We start from the raw sequence: 19223 nt of genomic DNA on the forward strand, positions 1-19223 counted from the left end.
TTATGGTTTTTGCTCTTGCCCTAAGAAGACTTAAGACTGTTACTTTGTTAGTTTGTCCTAGATGAATGTCAGGATGTATAACTTCAGTAACCCGGGTGGAGTTAGACAGAGTCTTTGCTGACAATGCGTGCTTCATGGATGTAATTATCTTTTCTCTTTAATTACTAACTTTCAGATGGAAAGTCTGCAACAACACTGGAAGACATTCTTCATTTTGCAACCGGCTGTAGTTCCGTTCCACCTACTGGATTTAAACCCGCTCCTTCCATTGAATGTCTGCATGGCGATTTTCCTGTTGCGAACAAGTGTAATAACTGTTTAGCTCTACCTGTCACCAACACATATGAGGAGTTCCAGGAAAATATGGATTTTGCCATAAGAGACTCTATAAGACTAGAAAAGGAAGAAAGGTCTCACTTATTACCTCGGACATTAAATGTTTCTTCTAATGAAGAAATGCTGTTTTAAAGGCTGCTATTGATACCTGTTCTTATTCATCACTTTTGGACACTGGCCAACCTCTTGGCGCAACAAAAAATATATGACGTTTTCATAAAAGGATGGTTTGGCTTCTGAACTACTGAAGCTTTGGTCCAGACCTTCTAGTCATGCTTGGTGATAGCTGTCCATGACTGCTGCCGTCGTAACGTCAATCCTTCCTATTGGATCTTTCCTACTGCTGTGCTTTCTTGATAACTTCACAGTTTTAGAATGGTCGTACAGACCGTTGAGCTGTACAGGAGCTCAGCTCTATTAGTATGACATGGAAGAATTGCCTTTGTAGGATGACACTTTCCTAGTTCTGTGCAGTCATCAAATTTGTGTTGTTTTGTTTGTTCTGCTTCACTGTTGGTGGTTTTTTGTTTTGTTTTGTTTTCCTTCTACATAGTCCTGGTAGTCCTGGTAGTCCTGGTTGTCCTGGAACCTGGCTATGTAGAACAAGCTGTCAAATTTCTTTTTTTAAAGCATTAAATAGAAAAGTTGGCTAAGTCGTCTCATAAATCAGAGATATTGTAAATGTATTTTAATTAAGTGACCAATACAACTATCCAATAATGACTAATTGGAAATACTGTATGAAAAGCAAAGCTTTACAAATAATTCTAGGATCTATGTGTCCTCCTTAAGCTTAAAATCATGGCTCAGGAGTTTTCAGGTGTCCTTGAAAATACCTTAGAATACCTTGTGTGGTCAGTGTGTCTCATATATGAAACCATCTCGGTGTCTGAAGAATCTCTGAACTTTAATATGGTTTTGCTACATAACAACTATTTATTATTAAGATTGTTGAATGATTGGTAAGATCTCACCATAGCATTCTATAGTTACCTTCTTTTGCTTTCAAAAGATACCTTGTATAATCAATGAATGAATTATAATTTAAAACTACAAATTAGAAAAATACTCTAATTTTGCCACATAGAGATAATAATGTATTTTGTATATTCTTTATAAACTATTTATTTTTCAATTTTTTATTATCTTATGACAGGGTCTTCTATAGAGCCCGATTGTTATAAATTCCCATCTTCCTGCCTTAGTCACAGTCATTGCTGGGGCTGTGACGTATATCAATGTGCCCAGCAATCGTTTTTTTTTTTTTTTTGAGTATATGAATGCTATCTAGTGTAACAAGAAACCATGTAATAAAATCAAGTTATGTACAGTCTCTTTTCAAGGCATGAATGCACACTCCTGTAATCCAAGCTCGAGAGACTAAGGCAGGAGGATCTGGTATGATAGCCCAAGTTTAAAACCATCCTGGGCTGCAGGAGACCCTGCTCAATAAAGAAATAAGTACATGACCCACTCATGGCAATGTCTTCACACATTAACACAAAGTATGTGTTAGCTGTTGGTCATGTATTGTTACTCCCAAGAAACACAAGACTTAAAAGGGATTTCAACCCCTTAAACAACAGGACTGACTTGGTATTGGTAATACCCTTCTTAATGCCAAAGGAAAACTCAGTTGTCATCACAGTGCCATTTTCTTGCTTACCTCAGAACCTTCCAAGTTGTATGTAACAGAACTAATAAAGTTTCTCTTTATCTTGAGCATTTAGCATGAAGACATTTCTTTATCTTGTGTTACATTTTGCTAGATGTTTCAAAGTAATTAAATGATCCATCATGAATAACTTAAATCTCGAACTCAAAAGACAGCATTTATTCCAAGTGTGTTGATAAGTTGGATCTTTTGTTTTAACCTGTTAGTTCCTACCGAGTTTTAAAGGCTGTTAAATCCATACAACTCCAAAATGGTATTTTTTAGCTTGCACTTTGAGTTACCCCCGCTCCTGCCCCCACGGGATAGTAACTAACACAAACACAATCCTTAGAGTGTTGGGTGGGATTATAGAGCCTTGGACTGGCGGCAAGTGATTTTATTGTACTTAATCTGTACGTAAACATGGCCTTGGGAGTGAGATGGTCTGAATATTAAAGACTTAAAGTGGAACATCAGATTTCAGAATGTCTTCTGGTTCAAAGCTTTTGTTGCATGTTCTCTAGATTAGTCTATATATATACTTGAGGCTTAACAGAGAAACTGCAATGTTACTGTGTCATGCTTGTTGTTCCAATTTTGTTTTTTTAGTATAGTTCTTAAATTAGCATACTTAGTTTGAAAATTATGAAGGGACAGTTTTATGTTTGATGTTTATGTTTCCTCCTAATTACATTAGAAGCTTTTGGAACTTGCACAGTCAGTATTTATAAAGGGATTGTATAATGGTAAGTTTTTCCTGGGACTTTCCTTTAGTGTTCAGTCATAAGAAAATGGTAAGAACTAGACTCTGTTGATAAACATGGTTACTGTTATGTATTTGTTATGCTTCCTATAATGCAGCGTAAAGCATTGAACACACACAATGAAGAATTACTTGAATTTATATTATCTGTAACTTGGGAAATTTTGTAATCCTTGAAAGAGACCCAGTTTTCAAGATCTATTTTGACCACCTTCAAATACACTCTAATACCAACTGTGTACCAGATTCTGTGCTCTGAAATAGTTTATAAGTCAGCCTGTTTAAAATGAATCAAAAACGCACAGTGGTAGAATGGTTTGTCTACCTAGCTTGTGTAAGGCCTTGGGTTTAATTTTAAACTATGACCAAAACATTAAAAAAAGGCATGAACACTTAACAATAACATTTCTAAGTAACTGTTTTTATAAGCCTTTAAATGTGAAGTTGCGAAGTTCTCATACAAACTAAATAAACGTGTTGGGAGTCTATCTTAATTAGGATTGCTATTGCTGTGATGAACTGATTAGAAGCAACTTGGGAAGGAAAGGGGTTATCTTCATCACTTCCATATCACTGTTCCCCACTGAAGGAAGTCAAGGCAGGAATCTGCAGGTGGAGGTTCATACAGAGTGGTTGGTGCCTTCTGCCTTGCTTTCCACAGCTTGCTCATTTGCTCTCTTACAGATGCCAAGGCCACTAGTCCTGGGGTGGCACTGCACACAGTGTCCGGGCCCTTTCCATCAGTCACTACTGGCTGTCCTTATTTCATGGAGACATTCTCTCAGTTGAAGTTCTCTTTCTGGATGTTTCTAGCTGTCAGAGATCTAGTAAGGATGTGATGATCTTTTAATGTTTCTTTTCCTTTTTATTAGTATGTAATTATTTAAAAGTGGCTATCATGACATCTAATATTGGCATACATGCATGTAATGAGCTTTGGTCATACTCCCATTATTACTTCATCCCCTTCCCTGTTCCCAGAAGTGTCTTAAAAGTTTTATTAATGTGGGTAAGATCCAAGATCCTTTATTCTCCTTGTCTGAGAGCTCTTGGAACTCAAGAAATGAACTGTCCTGGACTATTTTTCTATGATAAAACTATCTCCTAATGTGGTTCAATTATTAAAGCCAAAAAATCTGGAGTTAGATAAACAGCTACAGTAAATTTAGCTCTAAAATCATGGTTTTTATTCTCATAATAATGCAGTATAACTATCATTCTTGGTCTTAGCTTTAATGATTTATGACTCTGAGGGATATATTTTTCTTTATATGTTTATTCCCCGCATTACACACTATCGGGCCGAAATACACAAACATGCACACTGTATAGTGATGTTCGGATTGTCTTAGTATTTTATGATAATGTGCCTTATATAGTCTTGGCAAACTGAAATGGTAAAATGACAAATTTGTACTTAAAAGTGGAATGCTCAGGTAAATACGATTAAACTCAAAATGGAAGGTGGGAAAGACATTCTGCTTCCATGGACGCCAGAATCAAGAATACTTCCCCTACGACGCAAACTGTTAACTTTAGATAGCCTGTTGTAACTTTATAAAAATAGTTATCTTTATATCTGTCAAATAGAGATCATGTTTTTATTGTAAAAAATGTGATCTTGATTTTAAAAAATAAATTATTTGTATAATTTTGAAAGACAAGTTTTTCAAGGTATGATTTCATCTCAGAATCTGACTGCCTCAGAATTAACCCCTAATGCAATGTCATCGGTGGATTCATTTTGATTGGTAATAAGTTGTCATTGTATATATTTTTGATATTAATAAAATCTATTTGTAAACGGTCTATATGGGATTTATTTCACAATCACAGTGCTTTAAATCTACCAAAGCTGTCAGTGATCATCCAAATTCTGCTCAAAATCATTTGTTGTTTTTAGTACACTCCTGAGAAGAAATTGTGCCATTTGGCTTTTCTGTGATTTTATACCCTAGCAGGCCAAAGCCCTAACCTAGGTCATTTTCATGAAGAAATTGCACTGAGAATATTACGTTTGTAGGTTTTGTTTTCAGAGAAAAGAAGAAATTGACACAACTGTCATGGAAATCAAGAAAACGCAATTTCTGGCATTTCATTTGGTCTTGTAATTTTTATGAGGATTTAAACTTCATGAAAAGTGTACTATCAATTAAATTCTAAGCGCTTCTCTGTCCTCATGCCCTGAGAAGCAAAATAAAAGTAGCGACCTCAGGAGGCTTTTCCTGATTGGTGGGAATCGCTGCTGGGAATTCGGGAAAAACCATTGTCTGGGACTAAAGGGGAGGGCCCGGACTGAGGAGGCGGGTCTGCTATCTCTGCACCCGCCCCCTGGATCTACTTCCGGCGCGGGAGGTAGAGCCACGTCATCTTCAGGCTCCGAGTGCCAGCCGGGCAGTGAATGGTGGGAAGCAAGATGGCGGCCAGCATTCGGGAAAGGCAAACAGGTACTCACTCAGTCTTTCCTTCTTTTCAGTTTGTGCCTGAGCGGCGACCTGTCATCACCTCTGAGTTGTAGAAACAGCCCGGAGTTGAGCTTCAAGAGCTGCTCTACTTTGAGGTTGTGAGGGAGAGATGCTTTACAGCCTTTGCCTGTGTTACAAGAGGCTTAAGTAGGCTGGCTGTTTGCTATAGTGTTAGCTACTTATTTTTTAATTACCGAGTTTCAGAAGGCCATCACGGCAAGGACTGGCAGCTGGTGTTTTCTTTCCTATATTGTCACTTAACGAGATCTATAGGTTTGTGTTCGTATTTCAAGCTTCCAGGTTGGTTTAATTTTCACTTTCAGTTTTAGTGATTTTAAAACCTGTTTTTGACACTTGAGCCATGATTACAAAATCTAAGTATTCTTTTCAGAGCTCCTTACTTTATGCCACCTTCTTTGGATTCTATTGGGCGAAGCTGAAGAAAAATGTCAGGTGATAATGATTTCCTCCTGCAGCTTGCAGGAAGAGACTTCAAAATGTCAAAACTAATTTAACAGAGTTGTATTTCAATTGTTTGACAGATAGTAATCTTAAAATGAAAAAGTTGTATCTTATAAGTAGAGCATATTTGTATACCTATTTATAAGGTAAAATTTAAAGATACTTATTTCTTCCCTTGATTTTAGGTTTGTTTTTTATGTGAGGTACTCCTGATTTTCCTTATTTCCAGTAAACAACTCTAGTAACTTTGTGTATTTATACTGGCTCCCAAATAATTATTTATACATATATATGTATATCATGTATAAATGTGATATGTGTAATTCCAAAATGATTTACATATTCTATACTAATTGTCTAGAAACTTCCAAGGAGACTAGAAATAGGCCATAAGCCATAAAGAACTTTAATTCTCTTGAATGTATGCTTATTTGTATTAAAAACAATTAGTTACAAGCAATAGCGTAGCAGTAGAATTTGAACTGTGCCTGATTCCTTCCTTCCCTTGTCTTAAAAAAATGATAGGGGGCTGGAGAGATGGCTCAGCAGTTAAGAGCACTGGCTGCTCTTCCAGAGGTCCTGAGTTCAAATCCCAGCAACCACATGGTGGCTCACAACCGTCTGTAACATGATTTGATGCCCTTTTCTGGCATGAAGGTGTATGTACAGATAGAGTACTTATATACATAAAACAAACAAACAACAAATAAAGTCTTTTAAAAGAAAGTACCATCACTTCAATAAACAAAGTGTATTAAAAATGATAGATTTGAATGCAGCATACTGAACAGAAAAGCATACTGAGTTGTATATTTCTCACTAGGTAATTTAGTAAAACTGGTCACGGTAAAAGATAACTTAAATATGGTAAACAAATACTATTTGAGAATACTTGATAATTTCATTTGCAAGCAAATAGAGGCTCAGCTTCTCTTAGAAGCTTGGTTCTAGTATCTTAATAAAACTAAGTGAATTAGATTTTACTACCCATCAGTAAAACTGTCCTAATTAAAGGGAACCTTTTAAAAGTTGAATTTACACAACAGTGCATTTTAATATGTAGACATTGTAAAGACTAAAACCTAATATTTCATTTTGTCTTTTTGATTATATCAAGAATCCACGTTATTACTATATAGCTTGTTATTAAACTCATACATAAATGGATCATGTGTTATTTTTAGAGCAAAATCCTTTGTAGGAGTAACATTTCATTGATTTCTGTTGAGAATATTTAGGAACAACAATCATCAAATATTCTAGGTAGTAGATTCTTTGCTGCAAAGTAGTTTGCAGTCTGTTTGGGTGGATGAGATGATAGTCAATGCACTGAGAATTTATTGGTTTGGGTAGTTTCCGTTATCTCCATTTTATAGATGAAGAAACTAAAGTACAAAGGTGTTACTAGCATGCCTGTTTCTTGGTCTGTGTCCCTGTAGTACCCTGCCACCTCAAATGCCACCTTCCTTGTGAAAGCTTCATGCATTACTTTTTCTCTTTCCTGTCTTCCATTCAACAGTTAAGAGTAAGCCGCTCCCTCCTCTTCCTATTGCGAGTTCTTGCTTGTCTGTCTCCCTTGTCTCTCAGCCCAAATCAATTACTTTGTCTCTTGCTGTATTTCATCTGGCCTCTTAGCTTTCAGTATTATATATGCTTGTGTCTTGGTCTTCTGTTGCTGTTAAGAGATATCAATCATGAACATGACAACTCTTATAAAGGAAAGCATTTAACTGAGGCTTGCTTACAGTTTCAAAGTTTAGTCCATTATCATCATGGTAGGGAGAACGTTGGCCTGCAGGCAGACATGATGTCAGAGAAGTAGCTGAACGTCGAACATCCAGGTCCACAGATAACAGGGAGATAGAGTCTAGGCTTGGAAGGCACTTTCTGAAACTTCAAAGCCCACCTCCAGTGACACACTTCCTCCAATAAGGCCACACATCCTAATCCTTTCAAATAGTGCCACTCCCTAGTGATCAAGTAGTCAGATCTCATTCTCATTCAAACCACTATAGCTGGTGATTCCCCGGTCTACAAGACTAGTGTAGACTTTTATTCTGAATTCAGACCATTTGATATTAACAAAAGCTTCTTATAGTTCCTCATGCAAAACTTCATGTGATTTTTCTTTTCTTACTTTAACTCAATTCAGATTTATCAGTAAATCATGCCAGTTTTACTCTAAAACTGTCTGGTACCTGTTGCTATCCCCCAACACCATCTCCTTGAATTTCTGCAGTAACTTTCTACACATGATCTTAGCCAAAAGGCCGAGAAGCGATTGCAGTAACTTTCTGTCTGTGCTGTTCCTTTTACAACCTTGCTCCCTTTCATTCATTCACAGAATCACCCATACTGAGTGTGGCATGCATTTGTGTAAAACTTGTAATAGCTTCTTATTTTGACTATGGTAAAGGAAAGTGATCTCCAGATTCACATAAGAACTAGCCTTTGCCTTGCTTGATCACTTTGTTGCTTTGTGACCTCTCCTTAAAGTCCACACCTGAATGTGCCCCCTCCCCCCAATTTGTAGAATCTTCTGTAGAATCCTCTTTCATAGTAAGTAACTTAGGTGATTCACTCCCTAGCTTCCTCTAGGCCGTTACTCAAATGTGTGTTTCTCAAGAGACCTTCCTAATCACTTTTTAAAACCATATCCTACCTTGCTTTTCTCCTTTCCTGCTCCCATCTTTTGTCACAGCATTTATCATGATCCCATACATCCTAGGTTTTACTTAATTTGTAAATGGCCTTTGTCCCTTGACAACAATAATGAAAATTGCATGAGAACAGGTAATTTTTATTTGGTCTATTTTCCTTCATGTGATGCCCTATAGTTAGGGCAGTATCTAAGCCCTGGTAAACACTCAGTAAACAATTGCTGAATGAATGAATGAGCAAACAGTACATATAAATGACAGTGTTTACTCAGTGAATGAATGAAGACATTTTTCTGGGTAAGAGTGAACTACCTTAACTAAGTGTAAAATGTAGGATAATATATTTAGAGCCCATAGAGAAAACTAGTTTGTCATTTGCACCACAAGCAGTGATTTAAGCACTAAGAGTGTTAAACTCTGATGAAGTAGAATCTATTCTTTTGGGTGGATGAGATGATAGTCAATGCACTGAGAATTTATTGGTTTGGGTAGTTTCCGTTATCTCCATTTTATAGATGAAGAAACTAAAATACAAAGGTGTTACTAGCATGCCTGTTTCTTGGTCCGTCTCCCTGTAGTACCCTGCCACCTCAAATGCCACCTTCCTTGTGAAAGCTTCATGCATTACTTTTTCTCTTTCCTGTCTTATGCTTCATTAACATGCCATATGCTTCATTAACAAATTACTTGTATCAGAACAACTGTGAACTAGCTAGCCAGGGCTGGGGGTTGGAGAAAGTTTCTTAGTTGAGCCAAAACAATGTGAGATTATCTTCTGGAACTAACTAGTCTTTCACGGTGAGATGAATTAACATAGGTTATATTCAAATACTAAAATGTTTTAGTTTTTAAAATATTATCAAAGATTTATTACTGAATGTGAGGGACTTGAGCATCCAAGGCACTTCAGAGTTCTCTAATGTGGATGACTGAGAGCGTGCTGGAGTGCAGTCTTTTCAAGGAGAGTGCTAAGTACCATTATCACCTTCCTTCCTTGACCTGTGGGGGTTTTTTTTTTTTTTGATGTGAATAGGCTTTAATGGTATTTGTTTGTGTATTATACAGTGCTATATTTGTAGTTTGTAATATTGTAAATTATTCTGTATTACCTAATGCCCAAATGCGTTTAAAAACCAAAGTAGCCTGGTGTGGTGGCACATGTCTTTGATCTCAGCGCTTAGGAGTCAGAGAAAGGGGCTGGAGAGATGGCTCAGCGGTTAAGAGCACCCGACTGCTCTTCCAGAGGTCATGAGTTCAATTCCCAGCAACCACATGGTGGCTCACAACCATCTGTAAAGAGATCCGGTGCCCTCTTCTGGTGTATCTGAAGACAACTACAGTGTACTTATATATAATAAATGAATAAATCTTTAAAAAAAAAAAAAAGGAGTCAGAGAAAGGCAGATCTCTGAGTTTGAGGACACCCTGATGTCCCGAGTGAGTTACAAGACAACCAGAGCTCTGTAGTAAGATTGTCTCACATACATTAACGAATAAAGTAGATGTGAGGTAGTCACTCTTCAATCACCCAGTCTGTACATTTTCTTGAGTGCTTGACCATCTCGGTTTCAAGTGTTTGCGTGCAGGAAGTCATATATTTAATCTTCAGCACCACATAAAAACCAAGGGCTGTGGTAGTGCATACCTGTCTGTACTCTCAGCAGTTAGGAAGTAGAGGCAAGAACATTATAAATTCAAGTCCATCCTCAACTACTTGAGGATGAGTTAATACGACTTTATTGGAAAAAGGAAAAAGTCAGACACATGCACACAGAGAAAAGTAGCACCAGCCAGCATAGCAGATTTCATTTTCCTTGGAAAATGTTTTTTTCTTTTTTCTACTGTGGTTTAAACAGGTGAGCAATAAATCCTATAACATGTAAAGCATGACTGCTGTGGTTTTTCAAAGTGGATAAAACAGTTACCAGTTATTATGAAGTCTTATTTTTCCCAAGGATTATAAACTAAGTTGTATAACCTTTCAGTGGATTTATTGGCTATAAAATATGCTCTTGAGTAACTAAAATATAGACCTACCGTATGGGTCTCCTTAAGAAACAGTTAAGCCTACCATAGATAGTCTTGTTTTTATAAAAGTTTTCTTCATCAGGAAGCAGTTCACTACTAAGGCTGTTGTGAGAAATGATAAAGCAGTTTCTTTGGCGTGCATGCATGTAAAAGGCATTATGGATTGTCAGGGGAAACAGACACATGCTTTTCAGGAGCATGGCGTTTTTGTTTGTCCCTTTTGTTTCCCACAATGTTAAGGATCAAACTCATTTGTTCTGGGCAAGTGCTATACCCCTGAGCCATAACCCCAAACCCCAAAGTGCTTTGTCCTGTTTAGTTTTCACAGCTTTTGGGACAGGTGCCTTGTTTTGATGTGTTTTGTTTTGTTTTGTTTTGTTTTGATGTGTTTTGTTTTGTTTTGTTTTTAGCTCCCAAACAGATGCCAGTTAGATGTTGGTGAAATTCTCTTAAAGATCTGACCCAAGTTTTTCCACATCCAGTCATTTCTTTAGTCAGTTCTGTTAGCATTTATGCATTTTGTTTATGGTGAGAAAAAAACAAAAGCCGACTCTAAGTAACTGATGTCAACTTTATTTTCAGTGGCTCTGAAGCGGATGTTGAATTTCAATGTGCCTCATGTTAAAAACAGTCCTGGAGAACCCGTATGGAAGGTAAGGGCTACTTTAGTGGGAACTGCGAGCTTTTTCTTGGCCCTGAAATGATAGGAATTAGAAGACATTTCTTGAAAATATAAAACTAGTAGCATATTTTAATTAGAATTACTGAATATTTTGCTTTTTGTTCCCTACACAATGTAACTGTTTATGTAGCATGTGTAGTCTACAAGAGGATCATACAGGATATGTGCTGACCTCTGTTGTTTCCTAAAAGGTCTTGAGTATCCAAGAATTTGGTTGGTACCTTGGCAGGTCCTGAACCCAAACCCAAGAATAATAGGAATACTGTATATGCTCTCCCTGGCTATAGACATATATATAGTTATAAAAATGTTTACTTAAGTACAGAAGAAATCACCAATTGTAACTAATTGCCAGCATCACTGCTGTGTTTTTGAGGCACTGGGTGACTAGAGAGTGGGGAGCATTGAACAAAGATTTTTCATGCCGTGGGCAATGTAGAGTAGAACTGCAGGAGGCTTTGCAGAGTAGACTAGGACATATGAAACTTCATGCTGCTCACAGTGGTTCACATTGTGAGTTGGTTATTACTATAATTTTCCACTTAATATTTTCTGACCCTGGTTGTCCACAGATAACTGAGACTGCAGAAGTAGAAACTGCGGGTAAGGGGCCGCTATCTATTTAAGCTGCAGAGAGGAGTTTTTGAAAGATTAAGCACTTTTAGAGCCACAGCAGATTTTAGCTTCTCTAAAGAAATTCTGGTATTTAAGAATAACATTTAATAACAATAGCAAAATTCATCTCACCTCAATTGCAGTTTCCTCCTCCATGAAGAATCACTAAGATAGGTGTGAAAACCAGCCTTTGACATCTCACTTGTTAGCTCAGCTCTATAGCTAGCAGTGGGGTGGCAGCCTGACATGGAGTTGTAGCTTAGATTTTGGATATTTGTTTCATTTGGGGATCTCGTTAGTTTTGTCACTGATGTTAAGACATTGTCTTGGACTGTAGCCCAGGTTGACCTCAAACTCACTGCAGTCCCGCCTCAGCCCCTGCATGCTCCATTGCAGGTGTGAGCCACCGCGTCTGGTTTAGGGACTTTTTACTTTTTAAGTCACTAGTTTACCTAAACTGCTTACATTTCTAAATTTTCTTTATAGTGTTGGAACTTGTTAAATTTCAGGTCTGTCTGTCTGTCTGTCTATCTTCTTTCTTTCTGTCTGTCTGTCTATCTATCTATCTATCTATCTATCTATCTATCTATCTATCTATCCCGGTGTTTTCTTTGCATATGTGTACACCATATGAGTGCCTGGTGCTTATAGCCATCAGACAAGGGTATTGGATCCTGTCTTAGGGCTTCTATTGCTTGGATGAAATTCTACGAACAAAAGTTAATTTGGCTTACACTTCCGTATTGCTGGCTCGGTGTTTAAGATCAGGACGGGAACTACACAGGGCAGGGTCCTCGAGGCAGAGCTGATGCAGAAGCTGTGCAGAGGTGCTGCTTACTGGCTTGCTCCATTGCTTCACAGGGCTTGCCCGCCCTGCTTTCTTACAGCATGGGACTACAGCCCAGGGATGGCACCCTACCATGGGCTGGGCCCTCCCCCATTGATCAACTGAAAAAAATGCCTCACAGCTGGATCTCATGGAGGCATTTCCTCAACCAAGGCTCCTTCCTCTCTGATGACTCCAGCTTGTGTCAAGTTAGCCCTAAGAACCTGTAACTAAATTATCAGATGGTTGTAAGCTGCCACGTGAGTGCTGTGAATCAAACCTAGGTCCTCAGAAGAGCAACCAGTGCTCTTACCTCACAACCATCTATCCAACCCCATATTTTAGTTTGAAAGTGGCTAAATTTTTATCTCATCTTTATGTGTTCTTAGAAAGGATATTTATGAACTAGGAAAAAACAAGTAGGAATTTGTTCAAAGTTCTTTATTAAAGATTAAAATAAAGACTTTATAGTCTGACTTTTAAACTTAGAATATTTTATAAGAAGTTTCTAAAAGTGTGCTTTATTTAAACCTAACTGATAATGTTTTAAACAATATATAAGTATAGGGGTGGACATTTGGTTAGTAGCAGAAATACTAAAGTGAACATGGATAAGAAATCAATATAATGATTACTAAATAAAATTCACTTTGTTATCTTATGTGGGTTCTCAGTTGGTTGTTCATTAATAATGATGTTTAAACAAACCACTTTTTTAAAGGTACTCATCTATGACAGATTTGGCCAAGATATCATCTCTCCTCTGCTGTCTGTGAAGGAGCTGAGAGACATGGGCATCACCCTGCATCTGTGAGTTTTAGCAGACTTCTGACAGTGACATGTATTCTCAGATTTATTGAGAAAGATTTCTTTGGTCACTTTAAAAGTCAAATTTGTAAAGACTGTTTGCAAAGAAAATTAAAGTTATGTTATAATACCTGTGTAACTTTAACTTTAAGTTAAAAAATAGTCTCACTTTGAGCTATACAATTTCAGAATTTAAATATTTTTCATTTTCCAGTAGACTTGGTTGATCTTTGAAGAAAAAGAACTAGTGTTCTTTGGTACTCTTCAATCTCTAAAAGAATTTTGTCTAATTTTAAAACACTTAAAAAAGGGGCTGGGGATTTAGCTCAGTGGTAGAGCGCTTGCCTAGCAAGCGCAAGGCCCTGGGTTCGGTCCCCAGCTCCGAAAAAAAAAAAAAAAAAAAAAAAAAACACTTAAATCTAAATTAGTTTATCGGTAACGTGAGCATGTTGAATGACTCCATGAAATAATGGCGTTCGTTCTTTGCCTGACTATCAAGCACGCACCTTCCTTATGGTACCAGTGAACCGACTGTATGGAGAAAACTAAAAATGGAAAACTGTGATTGGGCTCCGGGCTGCGTGCGGCGGGCGCAGAGGGAAGTCCCGAGACAAAGGAGTGAGGCCGCCTCTGTGCCTCGACTGTCCACGGTCACCCAGGGGCTTTGAATATGTCGGGGATTGCCCTCAGCCAACTTGCGCAGGAGAGGAAAGCCTGGAGGAAAGACTACCCTTTTGGCTTTGTGGCTGTCCCAACAAAGAACCCTGATGGCACGATCAAACTGATGAACTGGGAGTGCGCTATCCCTGGAAAGAAGAGGACTCTGTGGGAAGGAGGCTTGTTCAAGCTACGGATGCTTTTCAAAGATGACTATCCGTCTATACCACCAAAATGTAAATTTGAGCCACCACTGTTTCATGCAAACATATCCTTTTGGCACAGTGTGCCTGTCCATCCTGGAGAAGACAAGGACTGGAGGCCAGCTATCACGATCAAACAGATCTTATTAGGAATATAAGAACTTCTAAATGAACCAAATATTCAAGACCCAGCTCAAGCAGAGGCCTATACAATTAACTGCCAAAACAGAGTGGAATATGAGAAAAGGGTTCAAGCACAAGCGAAGAAGTTTGCCCCCTCATAAACAGCAGCCCTGGGCTCCATGACAAAGGGATTGGCTTGGCAAGAACTTGTTTACAACCTTTTGCAGATCTAAGTCGCCCCATACAGTTACTAGTAGCCTGGGAGGGTTGAGCGGGCGCCATTTTCCATTTCCGCCACTGGCATATTCAGTCTTTTGTATTTTTGATTATTGAGTAAAACTTGCTTTTATTTTAATATTGATGTCAGTATTTCAACTGCTGTAAAATGATAAACTTTTGTACTTGGTAAGCCCCTAGGAGCTAGTTTCTTCGTGTCGCGCTCCAATGCAGGCACGCTTCCCGCTGTTCAGAGCTCTGCCTCCAGCTGGCTGTATGACAGAACCACACTGTCCCTCCTGCCCTACCCTCGTCCTTCTCAGAAACCTGGGCTGTTGTTTATGAGCCTCAGATCCAAAGCTGGCCAGCATCTCCATTCTGCACCTCTTCCTTTGTGTTTATATGGCGCTTTGTCTGTGTTGTTGTTTAGAGTAAATGAACTGTTTATATATACATAAAAAAAAAGAAAATTCTGATTGCTACCTAGTTGGACAACTCATTGATGACAGAGCTGTGGCCATCCCATTTGTCTAATGGCTCAAGTACAGTTGAGAGCTAACTATACTGGCTTACAGGTGACAGGACAGACTGCCAGTTTGCAAGTAGAGGAAACAGAACACCACTGTCACCCAATGGAAAGGCTATATAGCCATGGACAATCCCTTGACAGCCTGGCCTCTGCCTCAGTAAACTTTATCAGAAAATTTAGCCTCTGCAACCTGGTGGAGAGCAAGTTGAAGGAAGCAGCATCCGCTGGTTTCTAGAAGTGCAGTTATACCATGTAGACAGTTGGGCAGAGAGCACATGAAGAAGACAGCCTATGGCTGCCATCACATACTTCTCATTGCGGGTAGTGACATCTGGACAGATGGCAGGTTACAAAATGCACCGGGACAGACCAGCACCGTGAGCCCCTGTCATTCTTGTCGATGAGAGGCTTGACTGAAGAGTTCTATACCTAGGATGCTAGCCATATTCATATCATAAGCATCACAGCCAGTACATTGCCATGTCAAAGAGTTTCTTATGTGAAATTGAGAGAGTTAAATGAAATTATTCCCCAGATCACCAAGAGAAGACTCGTGCATGTCATGTTTGAGATTATCCGGGGATCCCCGTGCATTCTGTTAGGAGGCAGCAGATTGATAGGGTTGTGGGTAGAGCTGAGCTGTACAGATGTGTGCTTAGCAAGTATAGTTCCGTCTTCCCAGCCACAGCTTCATGCAGGAAGTAAAGAGCAGCAGAGAGGGTTAGATATTAGGCATAAGAAACTAATGTTTACTTTTCATTTCTACATGGTGCCTAGTCCATGTGTGCTTCAATTCTTACACTCCTTCCACGGGACCAGCCCTGCTTTCCGGTTTCTCGTCCACCACACTCTCCATGTATTTCTCTGACAGTTGACGTTGACTTGAATGCATAGTTGTTCTTCAAGGAGGGTGGTGATAAAACAGAATGTCTGGCCATAAGAAATACTAAAAACCTTAAAAATGGGGATAAAATGAAGTGATCCTACAGATAGATATGACTAATGCCAGCGGTGTGGGTTTGTGTTTTTCCTCTTTCTAAGAAAAAGGCAGGTTGTCTAAGTGACTGATACCAATAGGAGTGTTAGGATCACTCGTCACTGAGGTACAGACTTGTAGTCTGAGAACAGTTCTTTTAAACTGTCTCTTTAAAAGTACCTGAGCAGGAGAAATGAGTTGTTGTTCTTTCTGTTTTCTAGCCTTTTGCACTCAGACCGAGATCCAATTCGAGATGTTCCTGCGGTGTACTTTGTGATGCCAACCGAAGAAAATATTGACAGACTGTGCCAGGTAATAAGTGGATTTTGTCTGGAACTTAAAATTACTTGATTGTTTGAATATCAAGGTGGACTTTTTTGTTAAAAAAAAAAACAGCATATAGATCTCATTATGGAGAATCATAAAGTCCTTTACCAGCTTCCACGTTGATCTCTGATACTATCTTTTAGTCTTACTAGAGTAGATTTCTAATTTTTGGCTGGAAAAGCATTATATCAGTAAATACTAAATCTGGCGCAGTGGAGCCTGCCTGTAATGCCCACACTCAGGGTTGATGCAGGAGAACTGCTGACTGAACGGCTCGGCTACATGTCAAGCAGCAGCTCTGACAGGTTTGAGAATGAAAAGCCTGACTGTTCAGCTCTAGAGGCAGAGTTCTTAGTAACAGAGGCCCGAGACTAGGAAGTGTACGTTACACAGGACTGCTGTATACAAAGCAAGTGCCTGGCTTCTTTGACCCAACTGCTTAGTTTCCTTCTGTCTCAGTTACTTCTCTGCTTGCTATGATAAAATACTCTGACAAAGCAACTTGAGGAAGGCTTTGTCTAGGCTCACAGTTTGAGATTGTAGTCTCTTGTGGAGAGGTCACAGCAACAGGAGCTTGGGGCAGCTGGTCACAAGGTCACTGACATCAAGAACATGAGAGGAGTGGGTGACATGCTCAGATAGTGTTTTCCTTTTCACAGAGTCCAGGATTCTAACCCAAGGAATGAGTGGGACTTCCTGCCTCATTGCCTGGGGTCCATCCACCAGATGATTCTAGAGTTCGTGTCTACAGCTGTAGACATGGAATCTATGCTTACTGCAAGAAGACATGTAAACGAGCTCTTCCATTCGTGCCTGTTAAGTCTGGCCTGGAACTTTAGGTCTTTCTAGAAACTCCTAGAGAGGGCTTTATGTCTCCCTTATGTCTCACTCAGTACAGTTACCTGCAAGGAAGCCTGGGTGCTAATAATCACATTATTACCACGCCAAAGAAAATTTGAATTCTTTTGCAGGAAATGTGGGAAAAAGTATTGGGTAAGTAGCCAGCAGTGGCTGCCACTAGTCATCCTTCTTATCAATAGTCACATTAGGTTGCTAGCCCATTTTTAATGAACGTCATAAATTTTTTTGTTAAATTTAGCTTTGTTTTCCCAGATTTCCTTTTTCTCTTTACAAAGCCAGTTAAAGAGGTTCTGTTTACTAATCTCTTCATTTTATAAAAGCAGGTCTGCTTCAACTAACTCTCATGTAACATATAACTTACTCACATAGCCACAGTCAGCTCTCGAACATACCACATCAGAAACGTTGTATCTCTGACTTCTTTTTTTTTTTTTTTTTTGTTACTAATAAAAAAAATTGTATTTACTTAGAAGCATTCAGAATGTCAACAAAACAGCCGCCATTTTTTTGCAATTACAGAGTGGTATCAGAGACAACTGAAGATGGAAAAAAAAAAAAAAAAGAAAACCAAAAGAAAAAAAACAAAAAACAAAAAAACAAAGAAACTAAAAACCAAACTACTGTCCCCATATATAACTAATTTGTGCTGTGCACCAACAAGAACCTGCTTTTAATTTCCATGCCAATTTACAACCCCCAGACTATACCAGGCAAGGCTAGTGGCTATTGAAAATACCACCAGGACAGGGCTAGCTAAAGACACATTCGGTAGTGTGTTAACTATACAAAAAAAGACACTGTACAGGTTAAAAACAAATCTTACACAGCCTTACATTTCAATTTTTTTCTTTAAAAGGAGTGAATTGTGTACAAGGGGTTAAATGCTTTATAGACAAGAAAAAAAAACTGCGCTAGAACCAACTTATTCATCATCATCTTCTTCATCTTCATCTTCCTCCTCTTCCTCATCCTCTTCATCCTCCTCGTCGTCTTCCTCTTCCTTCTTTTTTTTGCTCTTCTCAGCCTTGACCACCCCCTTTTTCACGGCATCAGGTTTTCCTTTAGCTCTGTAGGCAGCAATATCCTTCTCACACTTCTCCTTCAGCTTGGCGGCCATCTTCCCATAGGGCTGCTTGTCATCCAGGCAGTGTTGGTCCACATCTCTCCTAGTTTCTTTGCGACATCACCAATGGATAAGCCAGGATGCTCACCTTCGATTTTTGGTTGGTACTCAGAACAGAACGAGAAGAGACCGAAGGAGGCCTCTTGGGGGCATTGGGGTCCTTGAACTTCTTTTTGGTCTCCCCTTTGGGGAGGATGTAGGTTTTCATTTCTCTTTCATAACGAACCTTGTCAGCCTTTGCCATATCTTCACATTTCCCCTTTTCTTTAGCAGACATGGTCTCCACCTCTCTGAGCACTTCTTGGAGAACTCTGAGAAGTTGACAGAAGCATCCGGGTGCTTCTTCTTGGGCTCCTCCCGGCAGGTTTGCACAAAGAATGCATGTGAGGACATTTTGCCTCTCGGCTTCTTAGGACTCCTTTGCCCATGTTTAGTTGATTTTCCTCCGCGAGGCACAGAGTCGTCCAGTGCCCGTCTGGCTCTCGCTTGCCCCGGCTCTGTCTCTGTATCTCTGACTTCTAAGTCTCCAATCCTGCTCTTTCCTCCCCTTCTCTCTGGGTTTTTTCCTGTTTTTACTCCACTATGTTTTCAGATCATTACCTGTGAAATATGCTATGTAATTTGGCCTCTTTCTCTTAGTTTAATTTCTCTTAGTATTGGAACATGTATTAGAACTTTCTTCCTTTTCTATGGTAGAATTATCTTCTTTTGCATGGTATATCAAATTTTATTCATTTTAGGTTTTTCTATATTGGTTGTCATGAATAATTCTTCTGTAAATATTTGTGTGCAAGTTACTATTTGGACAGATTTTCATTTTTCTTGTCTTTATAAAATACACAGGAATGGAATTCAAAATGATAACTCTGTGTTTAGCGTTTGTAGAAACTGACATGAGAAATCCTTTGTC

General features: G+C 38.9%; 2 protein-coding genes and 1 pseudogene across 9 annotated transcripts in view; all 3 read left to right on the top strand.

Moving 5' to 3' along the window:
* Positions 1-4562, top strand: part of G2e3 (G2/M-phase specific E3 ubiquitin protein ligase) — a 31903-nt gene extending 27341 nt beyond the window's left edge. For 6 of the 7 annotated variants that reach the window (XM_063261666.1, XM_006240079.5, XM_017594083.3 and 3 more), the window contains one exon: positions 176-4562. In XM_063261666.1, coding sequence (XP_063117736.1) covers positions 176-468 — 293 coding nt within the window. In that variant the 3' untranslated portion in view covers positions 469-4562. 7 annotated transcript variants of the gene reach the window in all.
* A 521-nt stretch (positions 4563-5083) lies between these two features.
* The window catches only part of Scfd1 (sec1 family domain containing 1), a 78239-nt gene continuing 64099 nt past the window's right edge, over positions 5084-19223 (top strand). The window contains exons 1-4 of one of the 2 annotated variants that reach the window (XM_006240085.5): positions 5084-5200; positions 10951-11021; positions 13213-13301; positions 16224-16314. In XM_006240085.5, coding sequence (XP_006240147.1) covers positions 5155-5200; positions 10951-11021; positions 13213-13301; positions 16224-16314 — 297 coding nt within the window. In that variant the 5' untranslated portion in view covers positions 5084-5154. The remainder of the gene's footprint in view (positions 5201-10950; positions 11022-13212; positions 13302-16223; positions 16315-19223) is intronic. The other variant, NM_019364.1, reaches the window with a different exon arrangement.
* Positions 13308-14690, top strand: Ube2i-ps3 (ubiquitin-conjugating enzyme E2I, pseudogene 3; annotated as a pseudogene).

This window comes from Rattus norvegicus, chromosome 6, assembly GCF_036323735.1.
Source record: "Rattus norvegicus strain BN/NHsdMcwi chromosome 6, GRCr8, whole genome shotgun sequence".
NCBI classification, from domain to species: Eukaryota; Metazoa; Chordata; class Mammalia; order Rodentia; family Muridae; genus Rattus; species Rattus norvegicus.